A 16,639-nucleotide genomic window follows, 5' to 3' on the forward strand; every position below is an offset into this window, starting at 1 on the left:
TAAGAACTGTGTACATCCTTTCTGAATTTTTTTTGCGACCATTCACAATCTCCATCCTAAATTCAGTCAAGGATTCGATTGGTAACGTAACTGTTGAAAATCAAACCAATGCAAAGCAGGCAATATTCCAGAAGGCCTCCTTGCATGCGTCATCCAGTCTCATTAATGATGCCGAAGACCTTTTTCATGCCTTTCTTCCTTGTTTTCATTCCCCACACCCCAGAAACAGGCTGTCATATTCTCAACATTCTAGCTGAAACACAACCCCAACCTAGCTTTTGTTTCTGTAACATACACTCTGGCGAGAATACAGATGTATTGTTGATGAGCATTCACAAACTGCTGTTTAAATGAGAAGTTTGGAAAGGTTTCACACCTCCTTGTGAGAATGACATAATTTCCTGTTTGAGCTCACCTTGTTTATCAGGGAGTTCGCAGTTCTGTTTATTACTATGCTGCCTTCTTAGGCTTTGTCTAATCTGATCAGTTTTCTTTGTCATTTGAATATGCTTAATTTGGGTTCATTGTCTTCTGTTCCTTGCAGCACCACTGTGGTGCTGTAAAGTTGAAAGCTACCTATTTGCAGCAGGTATGGTGCAGAGGTAATGAAGGGTAGTTCCCAGCCTCTCTAGATTCTAGACCATGTGTTGGCGTAGGAATTCAGAATTTGAATGACATTTCACTAAACCCCAGCGGTTGTGTTTAAACAGGGTTACAAGGTCTTCCCTAGCCGGGGAGCCCCACCTGTGGGCGTCTCACCTCAGCATCCCTCTCCCAACTGCCTGCTGCCACACGTTGGCGTTCTATTTTTAGTCCTTGGTGCATTGCCGCCTAAATGCTAACCATGCAGGTGTCAGCTGCTGCAGGCCTCGCTCTGAGACAGTAACATCTCAAACCATAAAATGGGATTCACGTTTAAAATGGCTCTGAGGCCTATTTAGTGTTGGTGTTTATTGCGACGAGAACCAGAATGATCTTGATGCTACTTGGCATTGTGTGCCTGCTCTCCGGGGGTCATTGTTATGGGCATAACACAATAATCAGAAGGGGAATTTTTAAAGTGTACCTTTGCGGTGAACCATTAATTTAAAGTGGGGATCAACTGCCTCTGTTTAACACAACTCGGTACATGCAGTTAAAAAGGAGATGGGACCAGTTAAATTAAAATGTGATAGGAAATGCAACACCTCGCGGTTTAGTGTTAATTGAATATGAGGTGCGTTTTGCAGGTTCATTCAGTGGGGATGGAATCTGCGAGTGCAATTCTCGCTCCGCTCTCCCCCACTGAGCTGCTCTTCTGGTATGCATTTGGGGTGCGAGTGGAGACGCTCACGGGCCCGTGGGGAGAGCACGCTGCTTTGTTTGAACACAGTTAGCCCAGGGTGCCCAAGTAGCACTTGTTGTGCTCGTCGGGCTTGTGGGCTTTGCCTTTGTGTGCGCTTGAAAAGTGCTCCTCAGGCTTTGTGTGCGCAAAAGCCGGAGGAGCACTTTTGTCTGCCAGTCGGCATCTGCTCTGATCTGGTTGTGTGCTGTGATGTCCCCCTGTCAGGGGGCGGGGGCCGCTCTGACGCATGCAGGCCTCTTCGCTGTGGTTTGGGTGTCTGAGAGCAGCAGCAGAGAAGAGAAGCTGGGCTGAGCTGAATTACGCACGTCTTGTGGCCAGGCCCAAGGCAGTTTTGATCTCCGTTGTCCAGGAGACGCGCTGGATATAGAAACAGCTCGATTATTTATACACATGTCTGCAAATAGTCACAATTCGCGTCATACGTGAGGGTTTCTGCTCTTTGTTGACACTGGCATTGCGGAGCTGGACACGATTGTTCAACATGCAAAGAGCATTTATTTTTAATCGGATGTCGATGATGGATATTTCCATCTGCAGGTAAAATGTCTGTGAATCTAGTAAAAGGGCATCTGTGCTAGAGGACCTATAGCTCACCTCTGAGGTAACTGAGTGGACATTGTGTAGGCACAAGGGTCATCAACACAAATAGACTGCCACTTCTAAGAGTGATTAGATCATATGGAATCCTTTCTCAGCCATATGCTCTTGTGAGGAAAACTCCCTTTTGCCAACTGAAGCAAATGCACAGTCACATCAGTGGATCTGTGCATCATTGGCGGTGGTTGGAAGAGCAAGGAGAGTTGGCAGTGGCTTCATTAATATGGTTTTGGGAAGTACGGTGAATGCAGACCCTCGTTCCTTTGACTCAAACTCGACCTCGCGAGGTTAAGCAACATTCCAGGCTCGGGTGCATGCTGAAAGACGAGACGGGGTGAAATGACATATGGGAGAAGACTCATTTAACTTCCACAAAATTGGTAACTACTTCAGTATTTTGTAATTTTCATTGGTACACGGTGTGCTTTGGAGGGAACATTTATTGCTTTGTTTCACTTAAAGTAAATTATATATATCCAGCTTCAGTAAATGGTGACCTATTAAGTCAGCAGTAATTCCCAGCATTTGTGAATCGGTGTGGAGCCTCATTTCTATTTCAGTGATCAATACCTTGGACTTTGCAGTATTGCCCCTTTTTGTGTCCTGACCCATGTGATCTTCTCTCTGATTGGTCCCAGGAGCATGACATTGAGACTCCCCATGGTGTCCTCCACGTGACCATGAGGGGGACCCCTAAGGGCAACAGACCCGTTATTCTCACCTACCATGACATCGGCCTCAACCGTAAGTACAGCTCAGCCTCACAACAGGTTGTCCAGACGACGGCAGGCTGACCCCTGTGAGAAGTGAAACTTCGGGACTCACAATAAACACAGAACTTCATAATAACGGGCGTAATCGCCCTTCTGCGGAGAATGGACCGCCTGCTTGCTGAAATCTGATCTCGCCTGATACTGCACTTTTGTGTTTGTCAGTATAGCTTCTTGGCCATTTTGGCTGATGCACTTTCATGCATTATACTTAAATGCTTTTAGATGTTAACAGTGTGGTGTTCTTTGGCTGCTTTCTTGGGGACTGGCTCTGCATCACTGGTGGTCTTTGTGGCTGTTTGTATAATGATACACAGTGAGTCTTTAATTGTGTTGACTAGTGAATCTATTTGAAGTGCTGATCTGGTTGACGTGACTCTGAAGGTTCCCCCATAACTCAGGACTATGTCCTTTCCTTGTGACTTCTGCAGACAAGTCCTGCTTCAACACCCTGTTCAACTTTGAGGACATGCAGGAGATCACGCAGCATTTCGCTGTGGTGCATGTGGACGCCCCAGGCCAGCAGGAGGGGGCCCCCCCATTCCCTGCAGGGTAAGAGACCAGGTGGCACTCGCCTCCTTTACCATCCTCATAATCGTGATTGACAGGTTGTTGGACTGCCAGGCCAAGTTCATTTAAAAGCAGTCTAATCAGGCAGTGGTGTCCAAGGGACTTTTGGTTAGATGTTTTCAGTTGAGAGTAAAATCGTGCACTTCATGTGTGAATGAAAACACTGAGAAATACAGTGCAGCTTGTCCCCATTTCTGCATATTAATTCTTCATTAAAAGCCATCAAATTGCATATAAAGAAAACAGAACTTTGTATTCCTGTAGATCTCCACATTTCATTTTGACCCCTGCAGTCACAGAAGGGGTATTTGAGGCAGTATATGCCTGCCACCTGCGTTTTTGTGGAGTGGAACGCTGGTTACGAGCCTGCCTACATGGTGCAGAGGGCTAAATGAGCGTCTTTCAATAAAGAGAGAAGCCCTTTTCATGGCGGGAGATCAGCACAGGCCACCCCGTATAAAGGGCCAGTTGTGCTCTTTGTTCATTCAGTGGAAGGCGTACTCTGCCTTGGGCTCATTCATAAAACAGGCCGGAAAAACCCAGGGACCAGTAACAGAAAAACCACCCTGAGACACCCCCTCCCAATCCCTGGACCTGAAAATGAAGTGCATATCTGGACGGAGCAGTCCCTTGCCCAGAGCGGCCGCCTGTGTTGTGACTGATTTTGTCTGTTGGGATTCTTGGTTTTGGTCTCTTGTAATAGCATTGTAAAGAAATGGCCTCCAGCGCTTCAGCTTGTGCCAACCCGGTGTCACACACTCGTCTCCCTGCAGGTACCAGTACCCCACCATGGACAACCTGGCTGAGATGTTGCCCTCTGTGATGACCCACTTGAAGTAAGTGAAGCCTTGGCTGGCATGCGTGCCTTCGCCCGGTGTAGATACTGCCCCCTGCTGAACAACACGCTGATCTCCCCGTCTGTTTGAGCCAATGGAACAGCCTCGGACATGGCAGCAGTGTGCTCATTTTGGCTGAGTGAGATCTTGGGCCCAGCAGTCTATGGGCATTGGCTCCTGTGCAGGGCCGGTCTATGGGCATTGGCTCCTGTGCAGGGGCCGGTCTATGGGCATTGGCTCCTGTGCAGGGCCGGTCTATGGGCATTGGCTCCTGTGCAGGGCCGGTCTATGGGCATTGGCTCCTGTGCAGGGCCGGTCTATGGGCATTGGCTCCTGTGCAGGGCCGGTCTATGGGCATTGGCTCCTGTGCAGGGCCGGTCTATGGGCATTGGCTCCTGTGCAGGGCCGGTCTATGGGCATTGGCTCCTGTGCAGGGCCGGTCTATGGGCATTGGCTCCTGTGCAGGGCCGGTCTATGGGCATTGGCTCCTGTGCAGGGCCGGTCTATGGGCATTGGCTCCTGTGCAGGGCCGGTCTATGGGCATTGGCTCCTGTGCAGGGCCGGTCTATGGGCATTGGCTGCTGTGCAGGGCTGGTCTATGGGCATTGGCTCCTGTGCAGGGCCGGTCTATGGGCATTGGCTCCTGTGCAGGGACAGTCCAAGCAGTGGCCGCTGCAGTATGTGATTTGTCTTTATTTCCTGTTGATACAGAGTGAACAGTGTAATTGGGATCGGAGTGGGAGCTGGCGCCTACATCTTGTGCAAACTTGCCGTAAGTCCTTTGAGCCTCCACACAGAGCCCTTTTTAATTATCATAGCAAATCTCAAGACTCGTTCACAAGTGTCTTTTCCTGTAGGCGGTATATTTGTTTAAAATGTAGCTCAGTCTGAACATCTCAGCCTGCAATGAATTGAAATACAACCCAGCTATCTGTTCTGTCTTCAGTCTTCAATAAACAAGGTATCTTCCCCTCCCCCCACCCCAGCTCAGCTAGATAATCTCAGTGCAGGTGTACTGACAGGTCTCGCCAGCTTGCCGCTTCATATTTCCAGTTTCCTTTTATCTGCCTCTGAAAAGATGAGGAGTCTCGCTGCTGGTCTTTAAAAGCTCAAGTGTCCCATCTCTGTCTACAGTTGAACCAGCCCAGTCTTGTGGAGGGGCTGGTTCTGATCAACGTGGACCCGTGTGCAAAGGGCTGGATGGACTGGGCCGCTTCTAAGGTGAGTTCTGAAACTGGGCCTCCCTGGACTTCTATTTGTGCACAGTCTCCATGGGAACATCAGACTGGTCTCATTTGTTAGCATGTTGCTTGAAGGGATAGTCCAACTTTTTGGGTAATTCACTTTTTGGCTCAACTTTTACCCATAGTTAGACAATAAGACTGATACCAATTTCATCCCTGTACATCCAGTGCAAAAGGGAAATGTCTACAGGCTGTGTGCTAAGTGTGCTATTTCTATGAATGGCTGCAGGCAGAAGTGACGTTAGCTCTGCTAAGGTGGAAACACACCTTCCGGTATCTGTGAAAGAGTTATTTACGCTTGCATCTTGCACCTTTATCATGAGTGTAAAATAAAAACCGAAAATGTGATCTGTATTGTTTTAGAGGCAGCTAAATTCAGAACTATAATTGAAAAATGGCCATGCATCCATGCACTGGCCACAGTAATTATTAGCTGTGCAGTGTTGCTTGAACCGTGACTTTGGGATTGCCAGGTATGCAATACTGTTGGCTGCAGTGGGAGAGGCACTGAGAGCGCAAGTTTTCAGTCACACACGAACACGACCCCCAACTCGCATGTTTCCGTCCCTTCACTTAGCAAAGCCAACGTTGCTTCCATCTGCAGCCATTCATCAAAGTAGCTCACTTAGCACGCAGCCCTTAGATGGCATCTAATATTTTTATACTGGCCACACAGGGATGATATTATCGTTGAACTATGGGTAAAGATAGCCAAAAAGCAACTTTCCTAAAAAGGTGGACTATTCCTGTGTGCAGTCATGGCTCTGTGTGTGTTCATGTGCATAACATGACCCTGTGTTTGGTCTGAATGCAAATTTCTGGTTGTGTTTTAGTCCTGTAGTATCTTAATATTTTATTTTCCTAACTTCTTGTTGTTGTTTTTTTTGTCACTGCTTGCTCTTCAATCACATTTTGTTGAGAATAACTACTGTTTTTCCAGCTCACTGGATGGACCAGCAACCTGGTGGATATAGTGATGGGTCATCACTTCAGCACTGTGAGTGCAAGCCGTCAGTAGTCATGGGATTACTCTTGTGGGCTGATCCCTGTGCCCCAGCCCTACTAATCTCTTCTGATGATGTACCTCTGGTGTTCTTGGAAAAGTTCTTAACATCCCTTTCTGTCAGAACGAGACCCCTGCCCCCTACAGTCTGAATATCTAATGCCCAAAAAGAGGCTTCCTGTCATGTGAATGTTTAGTGCTCTGCACACTGCCCCCTGTAGTCCCAACTCTGTTGATCTTGACTCTGAAAATCACCTGAGGAATCCAAAGGATCCCACCATTCACAAAGTACTTAATGCAGTTATTTCCCCTACTGACCAGGGCGCAGAGCACATTATTCTGAAATGATAGGTGAGGTGTCGTGTCAAGGTGTCGTGTCATTTTTTCTTTTTCTTCTTCCCTCCCCCACTGTGGTCTCCAGGATGAGCTAACCGAGAATCAGGAGATTATCCAGACATACCGACTGCACATTGCCCAGGATATCAACCAGGAAAACCTGGCCCTGTTCTGCACCTCCTACAACAGGTATGCCTGCATGGGCACCGCTCAGTTGTGCTGGCACAAGGGGGGATGAAGGAAAGGTGTAATTATGAAAGACTTCCCAGTAATTATGATTGTGTGACTATTGCTAAGAGTTAGATTATGTTTAATGCTACTTCAATGCTTGCTTCCTATAAAACATGCCCTTGATGGTCCCGTCAGTCATTCTGAATGGGAATGTCTGCTTATTTGTTGTATACTAATGTATTGATGTAATAATTGATGAGCTGATCAATGCGTTGGTTGGTTTTGTTTGGCAGCCGTCATGACCTGGAGATTGAGAGGCCCATCCCAGGTCTGAATGAGGAGACCGTGAAAACGCTGAAGTGAGCAGACCTGTGTGTGTGTGTGTGTGTGTGTTTGTGTGGTTTTGCACACAAGTCTGCATGTACAAGTGCATGTTCATGTTTGTGGTGCATTTTTGTGCACACGGGTTCACGTGATTGGGTGTTTATTAACACTGCATGTTTGACCCTCCTCTCACCCCCTCCAGGTGCCCTGCTCTGCTGGTGGTTGGAGACACGTCCCCAGCTGTGGAGGCGGTGGTGGGTTTCATATTTCTCTTGTTTTTGTAACTGCTGAAATTCAGATGGGACAGGCATCAGAGTAATGCTGATATCTCCACGTGAAAGCTATCTGTAGGAAAACATAGGCCTAACCTCAGTACAAAGCACAGTCGCCAGAACAACTTGTTTTTTCTTCAGGGAGCATGAGATTGTATTGCCTGTTGTAGGATGAAGAAATCAAGCAGAACCCTGATCCTCTGCAGTATTAAAAAAGCTCAGTGCAATTAGCATGACTATCAGAATGAGTTGTACATGTTTGTGTAATGTCCTCTGCAGGTTGAATGCAACTCCAGGTTAAACCCAACAAAAACCACTTTGCTGAAGGTGAGTACTTAGACGTTATTCCCAAAAGGGGAAAAAACACCTGTAAACTTTAAAATGTTACTTTTGTCTTGTGTTCTCTGCTACGTGATGGAAGTTTTTAAGGGATTCACGAAAAAAAGACGTTCCATTGGACACAACCTTCCTTCCTATAGAAAACTTGCATAACTTTCAAGGCCGCTAACACAATGCAAGCGCAAATCTTTCATTAATCTCAGTGTGAGCGTGGACTCTGGGTCAGGTCTTGGTCAGAAGTGGGAGGGTGATTCTCCAGTTTCTCGCACTGCTCCTCGCCCTTAACTCTTCACTCCGTGTTTCTCTGCAGATGGCCGACTGCGGCGGGCTGCCCCAAGTTGTCCAAGTGAGTGATGCAGCTTAGTTGTAATGGAGGAGATGGAGCTACTGTGGGGAAATATTACATGGGTGATGAAGAGGCTTGCATTAGGTGATTGGGCATTTGGAGTTGCCTGGATCAGTCTTTAGTGGCATGGGTGTGTGTGATTGGTGAAAGAAGAATGTGTTTGTGCTGTACGCATTGCAAAAGTAAAAGCCTGCATATAGTTGGTTACCTATGAGATGGTTTAAAAATGACCCCTCTGGTTGCTGGGTTGCTCACTCTGTGAAAGTGCTGTGAATGAGTGAGCACCACGGACTCTGATTAAATCCAGCCCATGCCAGTACTGACTGTGGCCGGCAGCCCTGCTGGGGTGGTGCACAATTGGCTTTGCTTCCCCCAGGGGGGGCAGGGATAGCAATGTTCATTGCTCAAGCTACCTTCCAGGCCCCCGTGGCTTGCTCTTTGTATAGGCACATGATTAGGTATCCTCCACCCCTGCTCAACGCGTGTGTGGTTTGTGGCTGCAGTGTGAAAAGAAACATCTGACTGGCACTGCGTGATTCAGAGGAGAACTGTGAGTTATCTTCACTGTCCCAAGCCTGGGGCATGGGGCATATACAGTATGAGTATGCTTGTACATAGTTCATGAACTGGGAGAAAACGGCATCTCTGAGAGGACTCATAAGTTTAGTTTCAAAGTCAAATGTGAAATATAATGCCCATCATAAAAGGTGTCCCCCAGGGCTTGGTCTTTGGCCCTTCTATTTACTATTTACATAAATGATGTTGGAAGATATTTATTCAGTACTGGTTTTTTTGTTTTGTTTATCATTGTACTGTGCACTGTGTGTAGTTGGCTTTCAGCATTGTACAGTCCCAGTTCTATCAGTTAAAACTTGCGCTGGATGCAAATAAAGCTTAACTGATAGTATTCCGTAGTAGTCCCAAGAAATTTACATCTTTAACTTTCACTGAAACAGCAAGGCAAAATGTCATGTTTTAAATACAGGAGTCTTCATTCTCTGACAATTCTCATGCTTTTCCACTCAATATTGAATTGCTAGTCGAAAAGCAAAGGCTGAAGTAGGGATTCTATTTCAGAAATTTATCTTGTTTTTTTTATGAAACTAGAAAGAGACTTGTTTCCTGCCTGTATCAGATAGTGGAGACATGTCACGTATGATTTCTTTCACCTCTTCACTGCAGCTAATTGCCGCTGTCTATCATGGAGTGCTAAAGTTTATTTCAAACTCTAAAATTTAATCATGAATGTTTGTGTCTTCGTTGCAGCCGGGGAAACTTGCTGAAGCCTTCAAATACTTTGTCCAAGGCATGGGATACAGTGAGTACAGCTTCTCGGCTTTTAATCCTTTCAGTTTTTTTTCAGTCTCTCCTTCGGTCACTTTTTCCAGAGTCTTTTTAAATGTCAGACATACTGTTGCGTCAGTTTTTTCTTGGTTGAATTGCTTTTATTCTCTGTCTATGTAACGAGTGCAACTGTTCGTTTCTCAAAGTGTCTCATCTTCAGAGGTCTTGTGTCTTCAGTAACCTGTCCCACATGCAAAATAAGTATGTATATATAGAAGTAATTCTCAGCCTATACCCCTCCCTTAATCCCTTTTTCAGCCTCCCTCCCATCCTTACACATAGGCAAATTCAAAGTGTCCTTCCCAATAACGCTGCTCTCCTGCAAAGCTTTTTTCTTGCTTTTGTTTTTATTGGGAAGGTTCTTTATGAAAATACCTTTTTAGCATCTAATCTCCTTTTGTTTTTTCCACGCACAAAGCAGATACTGTTACTGAAAGTCTCCAAGCCTAACCAGGAAGTGGCGTAGTGTTATTTCATTAAACAGGCACATTTCAGTGCATGAAAGGAGTGGTTTTAGTGATAATGTATGGATTACAGTCTTAACCTTTCAGCCTCTCACCTCTCTGCATGATGTATGAAGTCTGAGGTGTCTGTGACTAACTGATTCTCAAGGTGGGCGAAATAACCGATGCAGAGCAGGTACTGAAAGCCTTGTTGTTCCCGGCAGTGTTTGGCAGCCTCGCACCACTGCTGCGGTAAATCGGCGTCTTTGTCATGCTGATCATGGGAGAGAGGGGCATCCAGCACCCAGACTAACTATTTACTGTGTCTCGTTTGCAGTGTTGCATAACCACGATTGTAAGTAGTAGTTGAATGACGTGTAGCATGACCTGCACTGATGAGTTTCTGCGTGGGAAATGTCTGTTTTTCCCTCAGATTTTCAGTTTAAAATGCAGTGCCCCCAATAGCCAGTCTGCATATTTGAGCATGTTGCCCTCCCTCTACAGTGGTACCACTCCTGTTTTCACACATCCAGCTCATTCCACCTTAGTTAAAATGTGCGCGTGTGTACAATACGGGGCACTGTATTCCTAAACTGTGTCAAATACATTTCTTTGGCCTATCTGAGAATATTTCTCACTTACAAATGTTTATATGTATGAATATAAACATTTAAGAAAATATTAAGGGGCAAACAAAATGGGTTTACAAATCTATATACGTACTGTAAATTTTCTTCCTTTTGCAATCACATGAAATATTAGGTGGAATCAGGGTTGCTAATATCTATATGGAATATTGGTGGCAGTGTAGTATAAGGAGCTGGTCTTGCAACCTACAGGTTTGTAGGTTCGATTCCCAGGTTCGATCGCCATGGTACCCTTGAGAAAGGAACTTAACGTGCATTGCTTCAGTATATAAATTAATGCAATGTAATTGCTATGCTATGTAAGTCACTGGATAAAATCGTCTACTAAATGCCTGTAGTGCCTATAGCTGCGTATTTTGATCTGTGCTTTAATGGCTCTTGTAGCCCATTATTCAGACGTCTTGGATGCTAATGGGAAGTTTGGCTCCGTGAAATCCAGGAGAGCAGCTCCCTGAATGGAATTGGGATCGCCTTAACACTATAAAACTTTGATTTACACATTTTATCAAGGGAATCGGGATTTGATGACCCTTTTACACAGACAGTGTTCCCCAAATCACCTGTCCCTCACTCTTTAAGAGAATGGGCGTGAGCGCAGTCCTTGAGGCTGAGGGTCCCACACAGTCTCCCACCATCTTCCCACCACTTTTTCCCTCTTCCCTGGGTTCCCCCATGGTTTTTACACACCCCATGCCTGTGCTTCAGTGCGCTGGTGGAAAACAACCCCCCCCCCCCCCCACTAAGCTGGCTCGCTGCCCCCCCTCAGATCAGCACAGTGCTGCTGCAGGTATTTTAATCCCAGGGCACGATTAGTGTTGATTAAAGGCTTTTCCCTCGGCAGCTCAAGAAAAGGCCACAGCAGGGCATTGGGATAAAGCTCTTTAGATGGTGTTGGAATGTGCTTCTGGCCAGCTACAGAGCCTAGATGTTTTTATGGGACTGAGGTACAAAACTGGGTTCATGAGTAATGTGTGATCTGGAGAGGAAGGTGCTTTTCTGTTTGTCATATGGCCCCAGAACTTTTCATCAGCTGAATAAGACTACAGATTTGTTTTGTATGTCTGTACCTTAAAAACAGTTAAATGCAGGCTTCCCATGTTTTGTCATAATTACTGATAATGCTTCAATTTAGTAAAATTAAGAAAGGACTTAAAATTGTATTGTAAAAGTATTCTCTCACAGTGGTGGAATTCTTTGCTGAGGAAAAAGCCTGATTATTATCTTGAAAAGCTTCACTTGCACTACGTACATTTTGTCCTTAGAAATGAAGCCTGGATGAGAATCTACATTTTCCCTTAGGTGGTTGCAGCTTGCACTTTTAGTTGACAGTTGATCTTGGGTTTTTGTCCATTTTCAGGAATATTGATTGGTCGCTCAAATAAGTTGTGATGCCAGTGATACATCCCTAATGTTAAGGTATTGGAGAGGAGAATGGGATCCCGAAAGGACTTGAATTTGTGGCATTACTTGTGTAAATGCCCCGTACATGGTTTCTTTACTCTGTCTGCATTGGCTCGTTTGGATAGAGCACTGTGATAATTTCATTTGATACTTTTCTCCTCTTCGTCTGTTCCTCTTTGAAGCAGTGAGTAACGGATGAACTCAGGCCTTCCACTTTGTTTGGTTCTTTTGATGAAAGGCAGCTCTTGCTCAGCAGGCGATTGGGTCGGGGGTGGAGGTGGGAGGTGAAGGGGCCCCTCTTGCGTCATTTCCCTGGCACCGCCTCAAACGAGCGACTCGCCCAACAGGAAGCCCACCCACCACAGAAAAAATGAGCTTTCTCATGCGCATGCCTCGGTCACGCCGATTTGGGGGATGGAAGAGAATGTTATGATTGAAGTATTTGTTGAATGTATCCAGTTGGTTTATTTTGGCTTGCCCTCTTGTAAATAAGCCTGGATATATTTTTTTTAATGTGAGGACGTACTTCGCAGCATGCACAGCTGATCAGGTTCTTATGCAGGATGTGTTTTTGAAAGCGAAAGTGGACTCAAAAGGACACAGAAAATTAAACATCCAAATAGCAGTATCCTTGAATAAGGATTTTTTTTAAATTGAATAAACAGAATTTTATCATTGCTGTTAACAGATTTTTAAAAGTGTCGAGTTATAGGTTATCAGAGCAAAGTAAAATTCAGTTATTTCATGCACAAACGATCTCAACCATAATTGTATGGGAAAGCAACAACGTTATCAGCACTGGTGTACTTCACCATCTCATTTACCATTAAGAAATGGAAGATAGGTTTAGCTGGCTAGATGATTAAAGCTGAAGCTAGACATTGTGGTCATTTAGTAGGCCTAAGGTTTGTAGCTTATTTTTTTAGCCAACAAATATATGGGTGGAGCAGCTTGTTTCCTGGTTGATCATATGAGTTGACTTGCCAGGAGGGCAAATGGCACAGACTGAAGGAAAGTGGACCCTCCTGAATACAGATTCAGGATCTTTGCTTAATATGAAATAGCACCAGGCAAAAAGGAGTTTCAGGATGTGGGCTTTTTCTTTATTTATTTTTTTGGGGCTAGCCTTTTTTTCTTAAGACAAACCAATAACTTGAACATATTTCCATGTCCCCCCTTATTTTTCTTCCTTTCCTCTTTCCTGCCCCATCGTCAATGCTAACAGTCCCTTATGTTCAGCTCAGCCACCTGAACAGCGAATCAGGTACCAGGACTTTTTACCCAGCAGCCTCGGCTGTGCCGGCCTGTCATCTCTGCCCAAAGCGCTCTGTCCTCTTCACCTGTTCTTCACCTGTATGCCCATTGCTGGTTGCTGCCCTGTAAATGATCTATTTCAATTTGTGTCATGAATTTCAAAGCATGATTTGTGGTCACACTTATGTTTTGTTTTTAATTTATAAATGTGTATTGTGTGTGAGAGAGAGAGAGAGAGGATGATTGTGCACACCTTGTATTTTTCATTTCCAGATGCTCCAGTTATGTTCACTGTGTTTTTGTTTGAATAAAAAATGACTGACTCGGTCGTGCATGCTACATCCCAGCACTGTTTATTCATTTTTCCTCAAACAGCAAAAATGAATTGAAACTTGACTTGATCCAGTGTTTTCTTTTGGGAGAATAATGACCAAATCTATAGTGCTACAAACATTTGGGTGGCAGTAATGCTGCAATAGTGAATAGAATGGTAGTTTTAACATCTTCTTAAGATAGACTTTGTTTGGTTTAGCTATGCCACAAATAAAAGCATTCTGAGAAAGCTCTAAGATGTCATTAATCCTTAAGGATAGCATGCACTTAGTGTTGTTTTTTTGCTGGTGGTGTTGATTAAAGGAGGAGTGTACGACTAGGAGACATCATTATTCTCCCTGGGCTGCAGGCCAACACATTTCGATGGGAATGTTAGCGGTCATGTCCTCACTCACCCGACTCCCCTCCCGCACCTCCACACCCCATTCCTCTCCCTGACCTGTGATCCCGCTGGACATGCCTCATTCGCTCTCTCTCCCTCCGCAGTGCCCACTGCCAGCATGACACGGCTGGTCCGCTCCCGCACCCACTCCTCCTCCAGCATGGGCTCCGGTGAGGGCAGCCGCAGCCGCACGCACACCAACAACCAGCTGGAGGGCGCCACCAATGCCGCCGCCGCCGCCGCCCACGACAACCAGGCCAGGCCCCAGACCATGGAGGTTTCCTGCTAAACATGCCCAAGTCTGTCCTCCCGTATGCCAGCTAGGGATTCCTCCCAGCCCTCCTCTTTCCTTGTGTGTACCAAACTTTATTCAAGGCCAGAGGGCCCTATAAGGAACCATGAGGGGACAACATTTTTAATAAATGTAAGCCTTACATTAGAAAACTCAATAGCTTATTTTCTTTACATTCACCCAGTTGTGTGCATGCCTGTCATGGCACGACAGTTAAGGTAAATTTGGTTACAAGTACATTAGTTGATCTTGTTTTGGTTTGGACCTTCATTTGTGAAGGAAGTTTTTCAGTCATATGTTTGGTTTCTTTTATGGTACTAGTCTTGCTCCTAATGAACTTAAGTTACTGGAGGAATGATGAAAACATCTCACTGTGTGAAGATGAACAATATTCCCCTCTCCAAGGTCTTCCTCATCTATTTACCGGCCTGGCCAATTACCAACTCCTTCTCTTACCTCTTCTCCCCTTTTGTTCCCTCCTTTCAATCTTCCATTCCTAGACTGAACACTTAAACAAATGCACTTGCATAAATGCATCTATTCACTAATCTTCTTTATTGGTATTTTTTAAATTGTTTTTGTGATTTGTGAAGATACTCTGCTTACATTAATTGCAAAATAGTATGACATACTTGTTCTCGTTCTGTACATTTATACCTTATTTACAGCATGACTCTGTTGTACATGAAAATAAATAGAAGTGTATTTAAAAGAAAAGGCTTGCTTGTCTAGATGTATCTAGAGCTAGAGCTGCAATTTTTAGTGTTTGTGTTTGTTTTTTTTTTTTGTTCGTTTTTTTTGTCTTTCTATTTTCTAAAATCAAGGAGCCGGTCCTGGTGGTTTGCTCATTTTCGGTAAAAACGACTAGGATATAAAATGGCAGACAACTGAAATGAACCATGAAGCCTTTGTTGACTTGCATACAAAAACCTGACAGAGTTTATGTGCATACATGCTAGTGTATGTACTTGATATACCGTCTTCCCTTTTAACCTTAAGCTTGAGGGAAAAACACACTCCTAGTCACATCAACAAACAAAAAAAATCATTTTTTCCCCTATTTCAAAGTAGCCATGATAAAATGCATACAACTTCACTCAGGCCACTACCTTCTTTTTCTATCCATTTGAACATAAATATCAGGTAAAAGTCATGTTTGTGCAAGAGGACATGGTTTCCAGGTGTACCGGTGCATGGGATGACACCAGTTCTACACAGATGATTTTAAATGGTGTGTCTAGACTGTACTCAGCAGATGCCAGCAGTAGCAGAATGATATGAACAGAGAGCCTGGGTGAGCTCCACCACACCACATCTTTATGGTGCTCACTAAACCAGTAAAGACCACAGGCCGAAACTGATCCTGCCATTTTTGCATTGCACACCGTAACACTGGAAACCTGAAACCTTGCATTGTACTGGCCCTGGTCAATGAAATAAAATGGTGTACTGATCCGTTCCACATGGTATAAAATGCATTGTTAGGAGAGCTAGATTAACAGCAACAGTAGAAGTATCAAGAATGATGATTTGTTTTGACTTCTGTCCTCAATGTAAAATGCAGATTTTTTTTTCTTCTTTCCTTCAGATGACCCATTTCATTTATTTAGGCCAGTGGTGGGCAAACGTATTGGGACATAGAAGTGGTCTTCGGCTCCCAGTCATGCGATGTCCAGGAAATGTAGCTAATATGTCAACTGGTGTAAATGTTTGGGCTAATTAAGTAATTAAGGTCAGAAGTTGGCATGAAACCCTGAAACCGATTTAGCCCTCGTTGCCCACCTCTGATTTATGGTATTTGACGTTGGTTTGTTTTTGCCTATTATTATCATTAATGTTTCTTTATTATTAATGTTTCTTTATTGGTGGATATTGTCTGCTGCTCCTGATTGGATAACCATGACTGAACTTGTTTTGATGCTGAAATGTTCTTACTCCCTGACAGGGAACACATTCTCACTGTCTGCTGATTATATGGATTTGTACTGATTGTTAAATAAAGTTAGAAGCTGTATATTGCCCCTGGCTCTGTTCTGTTTTGTTGAGCATTCAGGGTCTTGACGTGTTTTTGCATGCCAAAAGAGGATGTTGGTCATGTGGCACCAGGTTTTTTGTCAGTTCCAGAATATCAGGAGAATTCTTGTCAATGGTTGTTAACTGAAAAGGCTATGATAACTGATTGCTAATTGGTTGTATATACCTACAGTTATTGAAAGATTGTTTCTTCGCGTTCATTCTTCATACACATTTAATTTGAAGATGTTTTCTTTCTGAAATTGGCTTTTCTTATACAACTGGTGGATAATATTTGATGGTCAATTCATGAAATTCATTGTGCTTCTGAAATGATTTAGTCAGTCACTCCTACATTCCTAGTTAAAAGTCCAAAA

At 44.4% G+C, this 16,639-nt stretch overlaps 1 protein-coding gene across 4 annotated transcripts in view; it reads left to right on the plus strand.

Annotated features, from left to right (window-relative positions):
* LOC118207627 (protein NDRG3-like) overlaps window positions 1-16,268 on the plus strand; it is a 44,062-nt gene extending 27,794 nt beyond the window's left edge. For 3 of the 4 annotated variants that reach the window (XM_035381400.1, XM_035381401.1, XM_035381403.1), the window contains 14 exons: window positions 2,581-2,686; window positions 3,144-3,264; window positions 4,056-4,118; window positions 4,830-4,890; window positions 5,253-5,339; window positions 6,303-6,359; window positions 6,787-6,890; window positions 7,166-7,231; window positions 7,399-7,450; window positions 7,748-7,795; window positions 8,118-8,153; window positions 9,420-9,471; window positions 13,214-13,252; window positions 14,062-16,268. In XM_035381400.1, coding sequence (XP_035237291.1) covers window positions 2,581-2,686; window positions 3,144-3,264; window positions 4,056-4,118; window positions 4,830-4,890; window positions 5,253-5,339; window positions 6,303-6,359; window positions 6,787-6,890; window positions 7,166-7,231; window positions 7,399-7,450; window positions 7,748-7,795; window positions 8,118-8,153; window positions 9,420-9,471; window positions 13,214-13,252; window positions 14,062-14,246 — 1,077 coding nt within the window. In that variant the 3' untranslated portion in view covers window positions 14,247-16,268. The remainder of the gene's footprint in view (window positions 1-2,580; window positions 2,687-3,143; window positions 3,265-4,055; window positions 4,119-4,829; window positions 4,891-5,252; window positions 5,340-6,302; window positions 6,360-6,786; window positions 6,891-7,165; window positions 7,232-7,398; window positions 7,451-7,747; window positions 7,796-8,117; window positions 8,154-9,419; window positions 9,472-13,213; window positions 13,253-14,061) is intronic. The other variant, XM_035381402.1, reaches the window with a different exon arrangement.
* The last annotated feature ends 371 nt before the right edge of the window (window positions 16,269-16,639 follow it).

This window comes from Anguilla anguilla, chromosome 11, assembly GCF_013347855.1.
Source record: "Anguilla anguilla isolate fAngAng1 chromosome 11, fAngAng1.pri, whole genome shotgun sequence".
Classification (NCBI taxonomy): Eukaryota; Metazoa; Chordata; class Actinopteri; order Anguilliformes; family Anguillidae; genus Anguilla; species Anguilla anguilla.